Raw genomic sequence first — 20,546 nt, 5'->3', positions numbered from 1 at the left:
TTTTGTGCTCCTGTAGTTTTATCTTATTTATTAATGACTTGATATTACCCTTCCCATTTTTTAATTGATGGAAAAGTACTATGTATATGTGTGAAAAACCGAATAAATGAACACATAAAATATATAGAAAATGATACTACCAAGAATTAGAAGTGGACCTCTTATATGTCATCATAATGTACTATATTTTTCTTATAATTATTATAATCTGTCCTATAATTTAAAAAGGCTTTCCTTATTCAAAAGCTTCTCTCTGTTTTATCTCAATGAGGTATGGGCAAGTTTGATTCATTTTGTTGGTTCCTTAAAAACATCAGCTTTGTAGTTACTGATCCTTTCAACAATTCAACAGTTTTTATTTTTCTAGTTTCTTCATGTTAGCCTCCACCCTTACTAATTTGTACTTCCTACTTTACTTTGTTGTACTTTAATTAATGTTGTAATATAAGTACAAAGTTCCTCTAACTTTTAATCTTTATTTTTCAATAATGGAGGTATTTATTTCTGATAAGTTTTTGCTATGAAGTACAGAAAATTTTAGATAATTTCCAATTTTTATTTTATTTTCTTCTATTCTCTAAAGGATATCTTCACACTGCTTCTTAATTTCTAAGTAGGTAAGATATTTTTGCATAATTTCTTTTTTTATTTCCAATTTTATCACATTATGGTCAGGAAGTAGTGTCCAATAAAATGTCTACTCTGTCTGCTTTGTTCATTTGATGGCCCAGGACATGACCCGCCTTTTTTTTAAATTTTTTTTTGTACATCTTCTTTAGCCATGAATATATCCTCAAAATATGTAAGATTGAACATATATCCATTGAGCCAAGTTTTATGAATCTATTACTCAATTTCTCTATATCTGTATGTATTATCAATTGGTCCCATTCTGAGAGAGATATGTCATCTCTACCATTATTATATTTTATCAAGTTCTTTTGAATCTCAAATGAATTTTGCTTTATATTTTTGACATCGCTATTTGATGTTTTCAGGTTTATGAACTTAACACCATCTACTTAAGTTGTTCCTTTCAAAATACAGAATGTCCTTCCACATTCTCTTTTGAACTTTTAACCTGAGGTTCAACTCATTGTGTTTTGGGCTTTCAAATCCCATCTGATTTTTATAGTGTCAATAAATTTCTGCTTTACTTTTGTTTGCTATATGTTTCTTTACCCAAGTTTTTTTTTAAACATAATAAATATTCATGTAGCCACCAACCAACTTGGTAAGTATTTCTGGATACCTGTCCATTATCCCATTCTTCACACTCTACTTGGGGATAACCAATAATCATAAATTTTGTTTTTTATTCCCATGTACATCTTTATACTTTTAATTAGATGAATATCTATTCATATGCAATTTACAATTTCGTCTTCACATATTTTTCAAGTTGAAATAAATTTCATCATTATTATGTATCCTTCTGCAACTTGCTTTATTGCTTTATATTTGATTTGTGGAAGGTAACTTTACATCATTCATTTTCAGTTCTGAATATATCCAATTGTATGAATATACCTTAGTTTATTTATCTGTTCTCCTGTTCTATGTTGTTTCCAACTTTTAATATTAACAATATTATATTGAACACTGTTCACACACGAGACTTTCTCTATGGCAAGGAGAGAGTTCCTTAGTCATAGAGTATAAGTATCTTTATCCTTTTCAAAAATTGTAAATTGTTCTTCAATGTGATTGTACCAGTATATAATTCCACCAGTGACTGGAGAGTTACCACTGATGTACATCCTTTGTCAATACTTGATACTGTCAACAGTTTTAAAATTTACCATCCTGATGAGCATTAAATGCATGTTTTATTTGCACTTTCTTGATTACTACTGAAGTTGAGTATATTACCCCTATGTTTACTGCTAACTGAAGTTCCTCTTCAGTGAATTGTCTGTTTATATTCTTCATGATCCTAACAGATTTTCTTTTTCTAATTTATTTGCACGATTTTTTTCATATGTTTAGGATACAAATCCACTGTATCCTAGATAAACTGCAAATATCTTCTTTCACTTTGTGCCTTGTCTTTTCGCTTTTTATGGTATCTTTTAAAGTACTTTTTATTCTAATGGTCAAATTTATCTTCTTGCTGTATGATTTATGTGTATTTATTGTTTTAGAAATCCTTCCTTAATCCAAAGTGATAATACTATTAACCTGCACTTTCAAAGGGTTTTAAATTTTGTTTTTCACATTTTTACTAGCTTTACTGAAGTATAATACACATACCACAAAATTCACACACTTTGAAAATGAACAATTCATTTAAAAAATTATATAGAGTCATGCCACTATCATTACAATACAGTTATAGGTCATTTTTATCATCCTAAACAGTTCCCTGTGCCCACTGGCAGTTAATTCCCACTCCCATTGCTAGCCCCATTTAACCACTTATTTGCATTCTGGACATTTAATATAAACAGAAACATACAGTATATAGTTTTTTGCATCTGGCTTCTTTCACTTAGCATAACAGTTTTAGGACTCATTATGTCATAGTATTTAACAGTAGTTTGTTCCCTTTTAATTGCACAATAGTATTCCATTGTATGGACATAAAACATTTTGTTTGTCCATTCATCAGCTGATTGACTTTTGGATTGTTTCTAGTTTGGAGCTACTATTAATAATAATACTGGCTGGGCACAGTGGCTCACGCCGGTAATCCCAGCACTTTGGGAGGCTGAGGTGGGCAGATCATCTGAGGTCAGGAGTTTGAGACCAGCCTGACCAACATAGTGAAACCCCATCTCCACTAAATATACAAAAAAATTAGCTGGGCATGGTGGCACGCACCTGTAGTCCTGGCTACGTGGGAGGCTTAGGCAGAAGAATTGCTTGAACATGGGAAGCAGAGGTTTCAGTGAGCGGAGATTGTGCCACTATACTCCAGCCTGGGTAACAGAGTGAGACTCCGTCTCAAAATAATAATAATAGTAATAATAGTCCTAAGAACATTCATGCAAAGTCTGGCTATGAACATGTTCTCACTTCTTTTGGATACATTCCTAAGTATGGTAATACTTTTTAAGAAATTAGGAAATCCTTTTGCAACATGGCTGCAGGATTTTACATTCCATCAGCAATGCATAAGCATTCAGTAAGTAGTCTATGCTGTGGTTTTGTTTTCATTCAGTTCTAACTAACGTCTAATGTTCTTTATGATTTCTTTTTTGACTCAGGGATTAGTTACGTTCTTTACTTCCAAATATCTTGCAATTTCTCAAACCTCTTTCATTCAAATTTAATTCTGTGTGGTCAGATAATATGCTCTGTTTGATTCATTAGTTTCTAAATTTACTGAGACTTGTCTTATATTTTACAGCCCTACTCATAATACATTTTGGAGAATGCTGCATATGCACTTGAAAACAATTTTGCTAGCTTTAAGTGGAGTGCTTTATAAATGCCAAAATATTACCCAATAGGATGTCAAACAGGGGTGGTGAAAGCAGGCTTTTGTTAATTGTTAGTTTTTCAAAGGGGATGCTTCTCACATTTCATTAAATAGGACTGCGGAAAGTTTTCAGTAGACATACGTTACCAGATTTAATAAATCATTTTCTATTTGTGGTTTGCTAAAAATTTTTATGACAAATGATACTGAATTTTATGAAAATTTTTTGCACACATCATAATTATACAGCTATTCTCCTTCGTTAATAAATAGATGAAATGTTGTCCTGATGTTAAACCACCTTTACATTCTATGATTACCCTCAATTTGGTTATGCTGTATACTTTTAAAAAAGTAACTGATAGACTCACGTTCATAGGGGAGATTGACCATAAATTTCCCTTATAATTGGATAATCCATATCCAATTTTGGTATCAAGGTTGTACTAATTTTATTAGGTGAAATAGTGGCCAATTCCTTCTTTAGCTAGTCATGGAAAAGTATTTTATAAGTGAATAATAAGGCTTTTTGTCCTTGCCTTTACTCTTTTTTAATAGTCTTGCTTTCTGTTTCATTCACTTCTGCCCTTTATTATTTCTTTTGCCTTCTTACACTGACAATTAATGAGGTAAGCATAACTGAGAACCTAAAAAAATGAAAACCTAAGTACCTTTCTGCTTTTAATATAAATATTTACAACTATGAATTTTCTCTAGTATCATTTAGACCAAATCTCACAAGTGTAAATATACGTAATTTTAAATATTTTTTACTGCATTTTATAATTTGCATAATGAATAACTTCTTGTTATAGTTATTTAGAAGATACATATATTTCTATTTTCTGAGTTTAATTTTTGTTATTGATTTCTTGTTTAATTGCACTGTTTGCAGAGAAAGTCATCTGTATGACAATTTGTTTAAATTTATTGAGCCTACTTTATGGCCTCATTTAAATAATTTCTATAGTTTTGTGTGCTTGAAAAGAATGTGTATGACACTCAAGCCAATGGATTTTTTTTTTCAAATTATACTTTCGAGATTTTTTGTAATTGATCTTTTAAGGAGAAAAATATGTTAAAATTTGTAAAATACTCTTCCGAATTTAGTCTTTAATAGATTTCCATGACTCACCTACACTAAGTGTATATGCATTTGAAACTGTTTTACATTCCTAATGAATTACACCTTTTTCACAATATGGTGGCCCCCTTCATCCTCATTAATTTTTTTGCCTTAAAGTTTATTTTTATATATTTAAATAATTTATATATATAATATTATATATAATATATATTTATATATATTTATATATTTAAATAATTAAATAATGCAATAACAGCTTTTATCATTTAATTTTTAGAATAAGTAATACATTTACCTAGTTAAAAATATATGACATAAAAAGATACATAGAGATTTTACACCCAACTCATCCCTTACATTCCCACATCACTCACAGCTCCCCCATACACTTTCTGATTTCTCATTTCCCTACCACTTTACCCTTATCTTTTAAATGCACTTTATTTTTAGAGCAGTTTTAGGTTCTCAGTAAAATTGAGCAGAATGTAGGGAGTCCCATATGTCCCTACCCCTACATATACACAGCTTTCCCCACTGTCAACATCCCTCACCAGAGTGGTATATTTTTTATAACTTCTTATTAACTTTTTAAATGCAAATAAAAATATATCATTTGTTCCATTCCTTTAACAGACAGCATTTTTAAAAAGTATATCATCACTCTATTCATCAGAGATGGCACCTTTATTAGCACTAAAATCACTAAGTATTTGGGTCAATCTATGAACTGCACTTTGCTCTGTTTATTCACAAATATGTACTACATTGTTTTCTTTACTAAAATATTATATTTCTTTTAATATTATATGGCTAACTTCCCTTTGTTGTTCTCCTTGTCCTTGTTGGGTTCTGGAGTTTCACTTTGTGGTAAGATTTCATGCTAATTTTCCCTGATTAGAATTCATTTTACTTCCAAAATCTGAGAAATCAGCTCTTTCATCAATTTTGTAAAACTTTAGTAATTTACTTTGAATATTGCCTCTTCCTCATTCTCTCATCCCCTTTTCTATAACTCTTTTTAGCCATATTTGAAACCTTTCCTTTTTTCTCCATCTCTCTTAATGTCATGGTTGTAATCTTGTTTATTGGTGTTGATTTCTAGGTAATTTCTTCAGTTCTATCTCTCAGTTCACCAATTCTTTCTGAAGCTTTGTCTAATCTGTTTAATGTTTCCATATAGGTGTTCATTGTAATTACTACCTTTTCATTTTCACAAGTTACTTAGGGTTTTTTTAATTACATGGTTTATTTTTAAATTACCTTGTTTTTAAAGTCTTGTTTCTTTTAGTATGCTTGAGTTTCATTTCTGGCATGTGAGAATTTCCCTTACTTTTGTGTGCACACCTATATATTTAATAGGATTTTTGACATATTTTTATCTAACATTTCTAAGTTTTTAGTAGATCAAAGTGTTTCAGGATATCTAGTTTTTACACCCATCACTTTTCTCTTCTAAGAACTCTTTTTTTTTTAATTATACTTTAAGTTTTAGGGTACATATGCACAACATGCAGGTTTGTTACATATGTATACATGTGCCATGTTGGTGTGCTGCACCCATTAACTCGTCATTTAACATTAGGTATATCTCCTAATGCTATCCCTCCCCGCTCCCCCCACCCCACAACAGGCCCCGGTGTGTGATGTTCCCCTTCCTGTGTCCATGTGTTCTCATTGTTCAATTCCCACCTATGAGTGAGAACATGCGGTGTTTGGTTTTGAACTCTTAATAGTCACATGCGAAGTCTCTTATTTTCTAAGGCTTTATCTTTTCTCTCACTCTCTATTTTTCATCCATGCTTTGAGATCTTCCACTAAGTAGGGTGAACTGGTTAAAAAATCATCAGCTAAAAGAGCAGAATATTATCGTTGGTGCTCTATTTGAATCTCAAAAGCTCTTTGTATAAATGAAATTCAGATGTTCCACAACAGCCTCCACCATAGTTTTACTTCACTGGGTACATAGTTTGATGATTCTCTCATCCTGCCTCTGGCTAGTAGGCGCCTTTAGATGAGTTGCTATTTTTCACTATCCACAGAATCAAGGTCAAAACTCATGGCTGTGAATTTTAAATGATGAGATCCCTGCAGGTAGTGTCAGGCAGAGCACCCTTTAAACTTACTGACTTGTAGTATAAAACTTAGCAAGCTATAAGTCCTGCGCCATGAGCCCCTGGAGCCAGCATGATAGCACTCCAATCTTCCTACACACCGACCCACAAGTTTAAGGTCAAAAAGATTTATCCCACCATCTCAGATACTTCTTGGCTTTTTGTGGACTGAAATAGGTGAATTAAAGTTTGTTTTGAAGTCTTAAACTTTAAGTGACTGTTTCTCCTGTAATTTCTAGTTTATGAATGTTTCCATTTTATCATTATAAAGAATTCTTCTTTATCTAATGGTTATTTCTTTTTGGCTTGTATTCTAATTTGTCCAATATTAAGATCATGATTCCTACTTTCTGCTGTCTTTGTATTTACATAATAAACCTTTACTCATCCTTTTACTTTCAACCTTTCAAAACCACTTTGGTTTTTTGGTATGTTTCTTGCATATAGAACTGGGTTTCATTACTGTGATCAATTGTGATATTTTCCTTTCAACAGGTGATTTATAAAAGCTTTTACATTTTTTTTATGACAGTATGACTGGTCTTAGATATGTCATATTTTATGTTATGCTTACTGATCTTTACAGATTTTCCAAAGTTCCATTACATATATTGTTCTTAGTTTTATCCATACAGATCTTAAATATTTTGAAAGCTTTATAATTTTATAGAACTGCTTATCTTTTTAACTGTGAAAGAATAAGTAATCCTCCATCTGTTTAAAAAGGGCATTTCCCTACTAGGAGAAATATAAATGTCAGCATATTTACTCTTAATTTTTTCCTTTCATCTACATCATCAAATTTTAGTCAATAGGCCTGTATTTGTAATATTTCATCTGTCCACTTACATGGAAATTCTGACTCTTTGCACTTGCTCTACTTTCCTTCTTTTCTCAGCCCCTTCCCAATTCATTACGGTTATGTCATTTGTACATTATTAGCATATATAAAAAGTAAATTCTGGTCTGTCACAGTAATATGAACATTTATTTCAGTCTTAGTTTTATGGTTAAATTTATTCAGTGCTCACCAGCTGTCCTCAGCAATAGTTTCTCCAGTCATTCCTAGTTGGTTGGACTTTATTCCCGGCAATTTCCTCAAGATTTAGTCACAGAAATAATTTGCTGTATGGCTAAAAAATATTTGACAGCATCCTTTTTACTTAAAGGATAGTTTGGCTCCAACTTTCTTCATTTAATTATCTTATGATTGTTATAGTTTTTTTGTATTGAAAGTTAAGAGTCTAAAGCCAGACTCATTTTTCTCCTTATTTGTGCACTATTATACAAAGTATTCTTATATTTAAGTCCAGTAATGCACTTTGATGCTAACCATTCTAGGTCAGTTTTCCCTGGCACACAATATGTCCTCTAAATAAAAATGGCAAAATCTTACATCAAGACTTCACTGAATTATAGATTTAAATATTTGTTTTGTTCCATTGTTCTGCTTTTCTTATTTGGGAACTCCATTTATGCCATTATTATTATTTTGGCTTTTTTTTTTTTTTTTTGAAATGGAGTCTTGCTCTGCTGCCCAGGCTCTGGAATGCAATGGTACGGTCTCAGCTCACTGCAACCTCCGCCTCCCAGGTTCAAGCAATTCTCCTACCTCAGCCTCCCGAGTAGCTGGGATGACAGGCATCCGCCACCACGCCCGGCTAATTTTTGTATTTTTAGTAGAGACGGTGTTTCACCATGTTGGCCAGGCTGGTCTCAAACTGCTGACCTCGTTGATCTGCCCGCCTCGGCCTCCCAAAGTGCTGGGATTATGGGCGTGAGCCACCACACCTGGCCAATTTATGCCATTATGGTAATTTGTTTTTCTCCCATGTCGCTCATTTTCTTTCTAATCCTAAACTCATATTTTCATCTATTCATAATATTTGCTTTTTTTTCAGTTTTATCTTCTGTGTATTTCACTATGCTACTAGCCAGAGTTTTGCCTTTGAGCAATTTCCAATTTTATTTTTTTGTGTATAGTTCTTTTCTTCCAGTATTTGTCCAATGTTTTATTAGCTCATAATTAAATACTTCCATGCTATCTGTGTTAGTCGATTCTCACGCTGCTATGAAGAAATACCCAAGATTGGCTAATTTATAAAGGAAAGAGGTTTAATTGACTCACAGTTCTGCATTGCTGGGGAGGCCTCAGGAAACTTACAATCATGGTGGAAGGCAAGGAGAAGCAGGCACCTTCTTCACAGGGCAGCAAGATGGAGTGAGGGAAAGCAGGGGAAATGCCAAATGCTTACAAAACCATCAGATCTCATGCGACTCACTATTACAAGAACAGCAGGGGGGAACTGCCCCCATGATCCAATTATGTCTACCTGGTCCCACCCTTCACAGGTGGGGATTACAATTCAAGATGAGATTTTAGGTGGGGGGACACAACCAAACCATATCACTATGTTAACATTTCTTACAACTTTTTTTTTTTCCAGATAGGGATCTTACTACATTGCCCAGGCTGGACTCAAACTCCTGGGCTCAAGCAATCCTCCTGCATAAGCCTCCTGAGTAGCTGGATTACTTCTCCAAATTCTGTTTAGTGGTTCTTTCTCAGAAGCTATGTATCTATGTATGTATGTATATATGCATTTGTTTATTTTTAACTTATGATAGTAAATTTTTAAATCAAAATGCTATGTATTCCATAGCAATATTTTTCTGCTAAGTGCTATTCACGTACTGGTTACTTTAACTTATTTTTTCCATGTTTTTTATCTGATTCACGTGCACTGATGATGTGCCAATTCTTTTGATGCAGTCTAATTTACATGGACAGGACACTTCCATGCATATGTGTAAAAGAAGGGACAAGGGTAACCTTTTTGCTTTCACAATCCAAAAACTTTCCTTTCTCTATAGCCACGAGATAGACTGCTTGCCACAAATACAGTTCATCTGTGTAATTCTTTGTGATATATCTTCTCCTTTTCTGAAACCAATCTGATTCAAAAAAACTCTGCTATCAGGCATGATATGTATATCTATTATTTCAAACAAATGATCTATTTTTGTAATTTAAGGTGTGCCTCTCATCTTCAGAAACTTTACTTTCACTGACACTTCCTATTTGCTATAAGTGAACTCTCTCACCATACTCTTTGCATTTTCTCTTCTCTTTAGCCTTAACAGCTTTTACCCAACCTTAGCAACTTTAAAGCTGATACCCATATTCTGGAGTTCATACATTTGCATCTGTCTTCTACTTGTGATAACATTTGTGATAGAGAGTACATTTTTTACTTCTTGTTATATCATTTATACATTTTACAGGAAAAAAAGGGAAAATAGGATATCTTAAACAGCATCTTTATACAGGAAACTGCCTGCTTGTTATTTTAAATTTTGTATTAACTGAGTTTTCATCTTTTTGTAAATTTTTTAATGTGCTTTCTTGACATTTTTAGGAGGCTGCATCTTGGGCTACAATCCTTTAACTTTCTCCAGTCAATTTATTTTAATTAACTGAAGTTAAATAAGTGAGCTTTATCTCTTAATATAAAAAGGGCATATGCTTCCTCACTCCCAGTAATCTGTCACCAAGTGTACTTAAAGTTCCATATATATATATGGAACTGTATATATACATATATATATATATATCCTTTTCTACAATCCTGGCTTTGTTTGAACTATTCCTTATATCCATATCCATAGTATATCTAGTCTCCCTTACTTAATTATTGTTTGGTACCGAAATTTTAAAAATATTTAAACTTCTAGGCTATACAGCTTGTTAGACAGGTCTTGTCTGAATTTTGTGCAGTTTTCATGATAATTACAAATAAGCGCTTTGCAAATTTAAGTAAGCACCAAAAAAAAAAAAAAAAAAAACAAGGGCAACAATGAGGTTGTGATAGGAACCTCATCTAGTAACATTTAAATTATAGTTGCACTACTTCCTGGGCTTCAATTGTAAGGAAAATATACTCTTAAAACATTCCTACACTGGATAGTGTAGTATGAATTGCAATCATTAAGCCAGCAGTAGTTTCTTCACAAAAAGTGTTCTTAGAAAGTATTCAGATTCCGGATTTGGGGAAAGAAATGAGGTATTCTAGCATCTTCAAGTCAGAAAATTAATCAATAAGCCCTACTGTTAGAAACTAATAACAAATACTGACTCAGCATGTAAGCATAAGATCAACTCTCAGAAAGACCTCAACATATACACAGTATTTCCTTGTCAAGAAAGCTTTCCTTGAAGTCATACCTATATGTGTATCATTGTATCTTGACAAAATATTTTATTACATCTTTAGAATAGATAATGCTTTATTTTCAGGAATAATATAGAAATAAACTAATTACTTAAATTGTAATTTTGTTTCATAATCTACTATTAATAAAACATATTTTATAAAACATTTTTACAATTTCTACCACAGAAAGCTATTATTTTCCACTGTTAGATTTTTCAAGTCAAATTTCATGTTACATTACATACAAAACTCATAAAACATAATCTTGATAGTTATTTCTAGAATGCATTACGACAAATATCAACTTACTTGTGACCTAAATGCTTCAGAAAGTATCCCAGAACCTTCAAAGCTTGAACCCAAATACTTTCACTTTTAGAAGCCAATAATTTGTAGATCACCCTACAAAATATATAAATTATCTTTTAAAAACTTAACTAATATTAAAAACAAAAACACACTATATGCTTTACAGATAAATTATACATATGTGAAATATAAAACTCTGAAGATTTTCTTCTCAGGATTATAATTCTTTGGAAAAATTAAAAACTAGCATGCTTTAATAATTTTTCTTTAAACATGTCCTTCAGCCATACACTCAAAAGGGCAATGTGACTGGTGTTCATAAGTACTGCCTCCCAACATACTAACACATGCTTAGTTAGGCCACATCTCTTCTCTCTAAGAATTGGCTCCAACATTTAAACTTGATAACCCTATTTTCTTCCTTTTTTAAAAATTTTTTTCTTAATTTTAATATAGAGGTGAGGTTTTGCCATATTGCTCAGGCTAGTCTGGAACTCCTGAGTTTAAACGATTCGACCACCTTGGCCTCCCAAAGTGCTGGAATTACAGGCGTGAGCCACTTGCACCCTAATCCTGTTTTCTTGGTATAACTAATTAGATGATAGGTAGACACCTGCCTAGTTATTTCTCCTTTTTGAGAATTTGGAATGAGGTCTAAGAAACAGCATCTCCTCTTTGCTGGGCTCTTGAATTCAAAAACTGTTTAAAACAGAAACTAGAACAGCAATGTTTTGTTTCTGTTCAGAAAGGCTAGTCAACATACAGAAGGAAGGATTAAACAGCTTACAGAAAGCAGCAGATAAAGCAAACTTGTTTCCTAATAGCCCTACAATTCCTGGTTCCTACTCTAAGATTTTTTTTTTATATACTTTAAGTTCTAGAGTACATGTGCACAACGTGCAGGTTTGTTACATATGTATACACGTGCCATGTTGGTGTGCTGCACCCCTTAACTCATCATTTAACATTAGGTATATCTCCTAATGCTATCCCTCCCCCCTACCCCCACCCCACAACAGGCCCCGGTGTGTGATGTTCCCCTTCCTGTGTCCAAGTGTTCTCATTGTTCAATTCCCACCTATGAGTGAGAATATGCGGTGTTTGGTTTTTTGTCCTTGCAATAGTTTGCTGAGAATGATGGTTTCCAGCTTCATCCATGTCCCTACAAAGGACATGAACTCATCATTTTTTATGGCTGCATAGTATCCCATGGTGTATATGTGCCACATTTTCTTAATCCAGTCTGTCATTGTTGGACATTTGGTTTGGTTCCAAGTCTTTGCTATTGTGAATAGTGCCGCAATAAACATATGTGTGCATGTGTCTTTATAGCAGCATGATTTATAATACTTTGGTAAGATTTTTTTTAACAAGTATATTATTCAGTTTTTACTTTAAAAGCTTGAGAGGTTTTCTGTTACTTGGAGCAAAATAGCCTCTACTAATATACAACCTAACCTATACAATCACTTCAAGTACTATATAAAAGTAGGGCCATATTCATTATAATATTTGTAAGTGTTTAGAAATTTTATTCTATATTTTTTCTATTAAAAAAGTAATTTGTTTCAATAAAGTAGAAGGGACAATGACAACTATATACACTGGCAACTAATTCTAGAATATAAGAAAGTTCTTTAGGGGCTGTAACATTACAGTGGGCTTTATTTTATTAAATATGTTTCTGAAAAAATAAAATGCCATGGCATATTTTGAGGTAAAGTACTCAGCTGAACAAGAGAATCTAGTAAAAGATGCAATATAATTTTCATAATTTCAGTGATACAAAGGGGAACAAATAGCTTAAAGTCATTATTTTTAGTTTTGCCGAGTCATTATTTTTAGTTTTGCCAAAAGAAAAGATGTTATTGATACTGCTTCTTTTTCTCTTTTTTTCTTTTATGCTTTGCATTTCATCTATTAAAGAATAAACTATGAGAAAAGTGATTATTTCCTTTGGAAGATTTTTTTTTTGAATCCCACATTCATTAATATGTATGGGTTTACACTGAAATCCATTTTCAAAACTTTTAGGAACCAAGATCAGTAATGAAAAAAGACAAGTTTGAGAATAGCAAAGTCAGACATGTCAAAAAAAAATACATTCAAGAAATCATAAGAAGCAACACTAAACAGCAAAAATAGTCTTGAGAACCAAAGTAAAAGCTCACAGTCTGGGCCAGGCATGGTGGCTCACGCCTGTAATCCTAACACTTTAGGAGGCCAACGTGGGCAGGCTGCCTGAGCGCAGAAGTTCAAGAGCAGCCTGGGCAACATGGTGAAACCCCGTCTCTACCAAAATACAAAAAAAATTAGTCAGGTGTGGTGGCACATGCCTGTAGTGCCAGTTACTTGGGAGGCTAAGGCATGAGAATTGCTTGAACCCAGGAGATGGAGGCTGCCGTAAGCTAAGACGGTACCACTGCACTCCAGCCTAGACAACAGAGGGAGACTCTGTCTAAAAGTAAATAAATAAATAAATAAATAAATAAATAAAACCCCTCACAGTCTAAAAATGTGGCTACACTCAAAATACAGAATTGGAAGTTCTCACAGCGTTTCTACCGTCTAGGAATAACTTTGAGTAGCAGGAAAAAAGGCATTAGACCCCACCCTGGGTCAAGAGAAATTATGATTAATGTTGAAACATGAAAATGTCTAGGACCATCCCACATCTACATACCTAGGGATGTGATACAGTATGAATAAGAAATTTACTTTGTTAATGAATGTTTACTTGTAATATACATTATTACTAATTAACAATAATCCTAATTCACCTGCTTAAGCTCACTATATTCAGTAAGCAAATGGTCTAAGCTATATAAGACAGGTAGTTCTTTATTCCTTTCTCTGAAATTTTCCAGATATAAAAACATCAAATTTTTAGCTGCTTAGTTCAGTGTTCTGTTATTACAAGGGCTTCCTTAAGCCCAATACCATCAGAATTAAACTGAGTTCATTCTTTTTGTTCAACTGTTATACTGAATTCAACTGTATGAATTACAACAGACCAGAATTTTCCACCCAAAATACTTCATATACAACTGTTAGCCTTTAATGGCTATTTTCTAGAATACAGACATATAAATGCATTAGCCATTTTCAATATTTTCTATCTAATAAGCCTATTCTTTTCATCATTTATACTATTCTGAACCAGCTTTCTCCACATTTTTGAAGTAGAAAAGCTGAAATGTCAAGTTTTAATCTGTGTGATTGTTTTTAACATACTGGTAACAATCTGACATGTTCTGCTCATGGTCAGCCATGAGCACAAGGCCTTTTAATCTGTTGTGCTTAATCAGTTCTTTCGTACCATACATTTAAAATACATGTAAATCCTAAAGATCTTACCAAATAGCACTCTCAATTGTAGGATTATATTTCCGATGTGTCAAAATAATAGAATTATATTTCTGCATTTCATCATATTAGACAATCTAAGTTTGGTATCTTCTACAAGAGTAATGTGGATATCTTCAACTGATTCACTAAATTTACCAGGTAATATAATAAACAAAGCAAAATCTAAGGACAAGGACACTAATTATTCAATCTAAATATAAGTTCAGAAGAGTGAGTGTAATTGTACTACATTATTAGATCAAGCTATATGAAATTGCCATTATTTGGTAAAATCAGTTAAGTATCAACAGTTTCATATGGTTCAAATTTGAGAGTAAAAAATTATAGGGTGGGCACAGTGGCTCACACCTGTAATCCCAGTACTTTGGGAGGCCAAGGTGGGCAGATCACAAGGTCAGGAGATTGAGACCATCCTGGCTAACACGGTGAAACCCCGTCTCTCCTAAAACAAAATACAAAAAATTAGCCGGGCGTGGTGGCGGGCGCCTGTAGTCCCAGCTACTCAGGAGGCTGAGGCAGGAGGAGAATGGCGTGAACCCGGGAAGTGGAGCTTGCAGTGAGCTGAGATCGCACCACTGCACACTGCACTCCAGCCTGGGTGACAGAGTGAGACCCTGTCTCAAAAAGAAAAAAAAAAAAAATTATAACAGTTGTTAATCACTAAATGTATAATCTTCTTCAAATAGATTGGCAGCCCTATGAATTATAAACTCAAAGGTAATAGTGATATCACAAGTGAGATATGCATATACAGATAGTGATTTCTTCTCTAATTTGAAAAGGAGTTCTTCAAGTCTAGAAAGTTGTTATTCACTGATATAACTGGCCAAGTAAAAAAGGCACTTAAAAAAGCCCTTGACAGTCACTGATACATTATTTCCAAACTCTCTTTTAAACTCTTTTTCACAATAAAACTGTGGAAATTCACTGAGTTATACATGGCATAACCTCGATATCCTGCTCATCCCACTAATTAAAACTCCAGAAAAATAAAAACAAAGAATTCCTTAAAAAGCTAAATTATAGGGTTAAGTTCATAAAAATACTAATTAAGAAATTATATTTCACCTATCTACCAAGTTACTTTTCAACTGCCACAACAAAAGTTGGTTTTCAGTTTCTTTTGGCTTTGGCCTCTTATTCCAAAACATCTTTCATCTCTATTATTTCCATTGCACTGCCACTGTCTCAAGTCATCATCTTTAATACTGATGAACAAAATAATCTCCCTGCTGATATTGCTACATCAGTTTGTCCTTCAACTCATGTTTCACACTGGTGATTGTAAATCTAACAAAATAGCAGTCTGAGCACAACATTTCCCCTATTCAAAATTCTTTAATTTTCATCACCAGCTGAAAAAAAAAAACCCACTAAAGTTATTACCATTCTATGAAACTTCCAAATCTGGCTATAATCTCTCTCAGGCCCCATATCATAAAATTTCATTGTATCCTCTTTTGGTAAAAGGTGCCTTGCTTTTTCGTGTCTTCTTGAAAAAAAAATGCTCTATTCACAATTTGTAATGTCCTTACTATAGCAAAAACAATTTAACTACTCTTCTTGATTCCTGAGACTACTGTTTATACACTTCATCAGTTTCCTGAGTATTCGAGGATCAATAGCAGCATTCTCCATTTATTCTCTCATGTGCAAGACTTTGCTATATTTATTCAAATATTCATAGAATAGCAGTTATTCTAGGAGGAACAACTGTGCTCCATTAAAGTCTAATAGTAATACTAATATTATAATCCTACCTTATTCCATTTCTTTGATCAAATGCTGGTATCATTGAGGCTGGGTGTTCCGACATTAAAGCCACCAGTAACTGTAGCACATCATGAATATTTTCATCCTGCATAAATCACCAATATTGATTTAAAATTTTACTCTAAAGATTGGCTTAAATAATTAAAATTAAAGGCCCATAACATGTCCTACCTCATGCATCGTAAGTAGGTAATTTAATATACTCTGAAGTTCATCTTCCTTGACCCCTCGATCCTAATTTTTAAAAAATATTTTATTACTTTACATCTAAAATTAAAATTTTAATTTTAAAAAGACATCAAAATAATCATTTTAAAAGAAAATGAGTTAGTTTAATGTAGTGATATTTTAATTAAAATCTCCACAAATTTCACAATTTATAGACTATTATTTCGTTATTTAGAAAATTATATCAATTTTTAAAAGTCATTAGTATTTGATTGACATTCACTATAAAAAGTTAGCATATTTTGACCATCTAAGTATTCTTATGACTATTTTCTAATCACTTACTCTTTCCTTAAAACAATATAAATGCAAGACTATACAGTATCAATTTTTGTGTACTATCTCACAATTTATATTTATTTTCACTCTGGTTTCATCTTAACATTTAAAAATCCTACTACAATAAAATACATTATGTAAGCCTTCTTAAACTGGCACACAGATCATTTTCTACAATAATGGTCAATTACTATAAGGGCTCAATTCTTATTCATATGTTCCTTGTCCATTTCTGTCACATCCCTTAATAGGGAAGATTTCAGAGAGCATTTAACCAGAAGTTAGTTAAGTTCAATAAAAGTTAATACTAAGATGTGCAGAATTTTGAAAGCAATTTATGAATTAAAGGTAGCTGTTACTAATTTAACAATAATAATTTTAAAACATGCCAGAAATTCCTTTCTACCTAATATACTATAATTTTAAATTATATAAAATTATTTTACCTTTAGTATCAGCTGTTTCAGAAAAAGTAGCATAAATGCCCTCAGTGATATAATTTCTTTTTGTGATGGCCGGGGACCATCTAGAACAAAACAGAAAAAAAAAGTAAAAATAAAAAATACAAGATATTAAATAAGCTAAATGCAATTATGTTGGGATACTATGGCATTCTTGAATAGTTATCTTTATTAAAATTACAATATTTATATTAATGCTATAAAATTTTAATAACATGTGAGTATCCAAAAATTAACTTTCAAATTTTTGGCAATTTCAAATGATTTACTGAATGTCTGATTTGGTGGAAAAAAGAACTTTTTAAAAAGTTGTTATATATTAATATCCATTTATAAATGTATAATCCCCAAGTATTTATATTAATGCTTTAATTTTTTTCTGTTTTTATTACATTAATAGGTTTCCCAGTATGTCTTCCATTCTCAATTAAACTTGTCTTCATTTAAGGACTCTCTCCATTTTCACCCCACACATTATTTAACAAAGCACAGAAAAAATGACACTCTGTTTTATTGCAATTATTTGTTTTGCAGCCTATTTCTTCTATGTCACTTGTATACAGAAAATACATATTATAGTGGGCATTTATGCTGTGTCAATAAGTGAAAATGAGTATAAAATATTAAAATGTACGTATCAGTTCTATCATAATGCACAAATTTTAAAGTAATTTCAAAATATTTAATTACTAATAAAAATGAAAATATATGTAATATGCATAATATACAATAAAGAATACTTTTAAAAAACAAAGCTGGATTCATAAAAATCCAGTAACATTAAGCCTTACTTGTAACAACCAGTATTTATCTACTGCTTTACAAGTTTTAAAAGCATAATCCCTTCATTTATAATGTATAGCATCTGCTTATTCACTTAATATTTACATGAAGATTATTATATCCGCAAGCAAGTTATTATCCAAAAAATCCATCCCGCCTATTACAACAAAAGAAATATCGTCCCTATTTCCCAGACTGCTCTCTATCTTTTATTGCCCCACTGCCACCAAGATGCACAAAGTACTCTTCCCCTCCTATTGACACTTGGAATTACTTTAAAAAAAACTTTTCATTGTAAAATATTGCCAATGTACAGAAAACATTCATGAACAACTTAATGAATTATCATAAAATGAACACCTGTATAAACACTTCTTTGGTCAAGAAATTGAACACTGACAGTAGCCTGACAGGGAAACCCGTCAACCATTGGTATGTTGCTAAAGGAATTATCTGCAGAGTGGAGGGATGAGGTCCTGATTTTGAGCATTTATGTATTTCTGATTTCTATCATATTAATAATAATCTGATTTCAAGTTCAAGCTACCAATGATTTAACAAGCAGCTCATAAAATTCCTGAATTTCTAACAACTGATTGTGGTCCCATCCTGCCCTGCATGCCAAAGCCCTCACCATGCTCCAGACCTTAGCTCTGTGCCACATTCTTTCTCCTGATCACACCCACACTCCATCTAAGAACAGACAGATACTGTCTTAGTAATAATTTCCTTATTCTTCTATTTCTTCTACCAATTAATAAAATTGGACCAGTTTTATAACATCTCCATGCCTTAGGTTTGTTTTCTTCTTTATTGTTAGGGTAAGAATAATAATACTGCTTGTCATAGGACGTCTTGTGAGGATTAAATGGATCAACATATGTAAAGGAATTAGACTAGTACCAGGCCCATTTTAATCACAAGCACTCAAATGTTAGCAATAATTACTTTTATTGTATACTGCATAATACAAACAGCATGTTGCAAAGAAATATATACATATTTGTGTGCTTTGTGTATGATATAAATCCATTTCTGCAAAATAAAATAGAAACCGGTTTATCTAACAAATATAAAATTGAATGAAGCAACAAATCCCCAAATACTATTTATGTAAAATATAGAAGCTAAACAATAAATTAGTAATACATACATAAATAGCAAAAGAGTAAAACATAGTAAAAAATAATAAGCACGCAAGTAAAGAAAAGAAATAACGTAAAATTTGGGATGGAGTGATTTCTATGACAGGGAATAGAAAAGAGATGTGCCCACGCATGAGGATATTCAGGCTCATTGGTAATGTTCTGTTTCTTAGGCTTAGTGATGTTTAAATGAGGTTCATTTTATATTTATATTTATAACATGTTTATATATTACATTGATATACGTAATTATACCACTTTGTGTTCATGATGTATTCAAAATAAAGCTTTGAAACACCTATGTGTATGTATGAGTAAGCTCATGTTTGTATGAGCAGAGAAAAAGCAGTAGAAAGATATACAAGACTGGTAACATTGGCTACCTGGGAGAGTAGTAACATTTTATTTATAAACCTTTGTATTATTTCACTTGCTACCATAAATATGTATTACCTGTCCTATAATATTTTTAATATATCTCAATGCTTTTACACTTAACTATATATAACAATAATTTAAGAGACAAAAGTGTCAAGTTATAGTCAAAGCAAAAATATCCTACTTCTCAAGGCGAGTGCTTACACATGAATACTTCTACGAAAGCTAGTGTAGTGCAAATTATCTTTAGAGTGTCCTTAAAAGAAAGCATTTGTTTAAAATGGTATTGAAAAATGCTGTCATTTAGAAAACTATATACTTCAAGTCAGAACCTTACATTCTACTATGTAACAAAATTAATTTCAAAGTATTAAAATGTTAAAGTAAAATAATAATTTAAATGATAAAGAAAAATAAATGCTGATTCCACTTTCCTGTCATTTTCATTTAAAATATATGTACTGGTACTCTTCCTTTCCCTCTCTTTGATGTAGCTAGAGCCAGTGAGGCCTCAGGGGCAAGGGTTCTATGGAGGGAGCAGAGGCCCTGGTGATACCCAGGGTCTTACAGAGCCAGAGGCAAGTGAGTCTGGAAGGACTTTCAGGGTCAGGGCCAAGGAGACAGTAGAGGTCAGGAGGGTGGCAGTGCCAAAGAAACAACTGGGGCTGAGGAGACAACAAGGGCCATTCAGAGTCAAATCTGAGGGTATGGTTACAGATGACTAGCAATGTTAAAGCTGAGAAGGTTATGCCGTGTGTATCAAAACATTGGTTTTATAAAGTAGAATAAGAAAATATATAAATATATTAAAGACAATAGGAGCAAGATTTCTCACTATTGAACAAGAAAGCTGCAAATTTAAAAAGTTTGAGGCTAGGTTGAGCCATGTGGCTTTGGACTGGAATGGAAGGTACTGCTGTGAACTCATGGTTTTAATATTGATAAATCAGTTGAGATGTACCTATATACATATATATAAACATCA

At 32.5% G+C, this 20,546-nt stretch overlaps 1 protein-coding gene across 6 annotated transcripts in view; it reads right to left on the bottom strand.

Moving 5' to 3' along the window:
• NBEA (neurobeachin) overlaps positions 1 to 20,546 on the bottom strand; it is a 747,382-nt gene that overhangs the window by 545,018 nt on the left and 181,818 nt on the right. For all 6 annotated transcript variants that reach the window (XM_054528904.2, XM_054528905.2, XM_054528908.2 and 3 more), the window contains 4 exons: positions 17,241 to 17,320; positions 16,459 to 16,521; positions 16,275 to 16,372; positions 11,146 to 11,238 (listed from right to left, as the gene is read on the bottom strand). In XM_054528904.2, the coding sequence (XP_054384879.2) occupies positions 11,146 to 11,238; positions 16,275 to 16,372; positions 16,459 to 16,521; positions 17,241 to 17,320 (334 nt within the window). The remainder of the gene's footprint in view (positions 1 to 11,145; positions 11,239 to 16,274; positions 16,373 to 16,458; positions 16,522 to 17,240; positions 17,321 to 20,546) is intronic.

Source organism: Pongo abelii, chromosome 14, assembly GCF_028885655.2.
Source record: "Pongo abelii isolate AG06213 chromosome 14, NHGRI_mPonAbe1-v2.0_pri, whole genome shotgun sequence".
Lineage (NCBI taxonomy): Eukaryota > Metazoa > Chordata > Mammalia > Primates > Hominidae > Pongo > Pongo abelii.
Note: the sequence above shows the minus strand (reverse complement) of the source record. Positions and strands in the feature narration are given on the sequence as shown.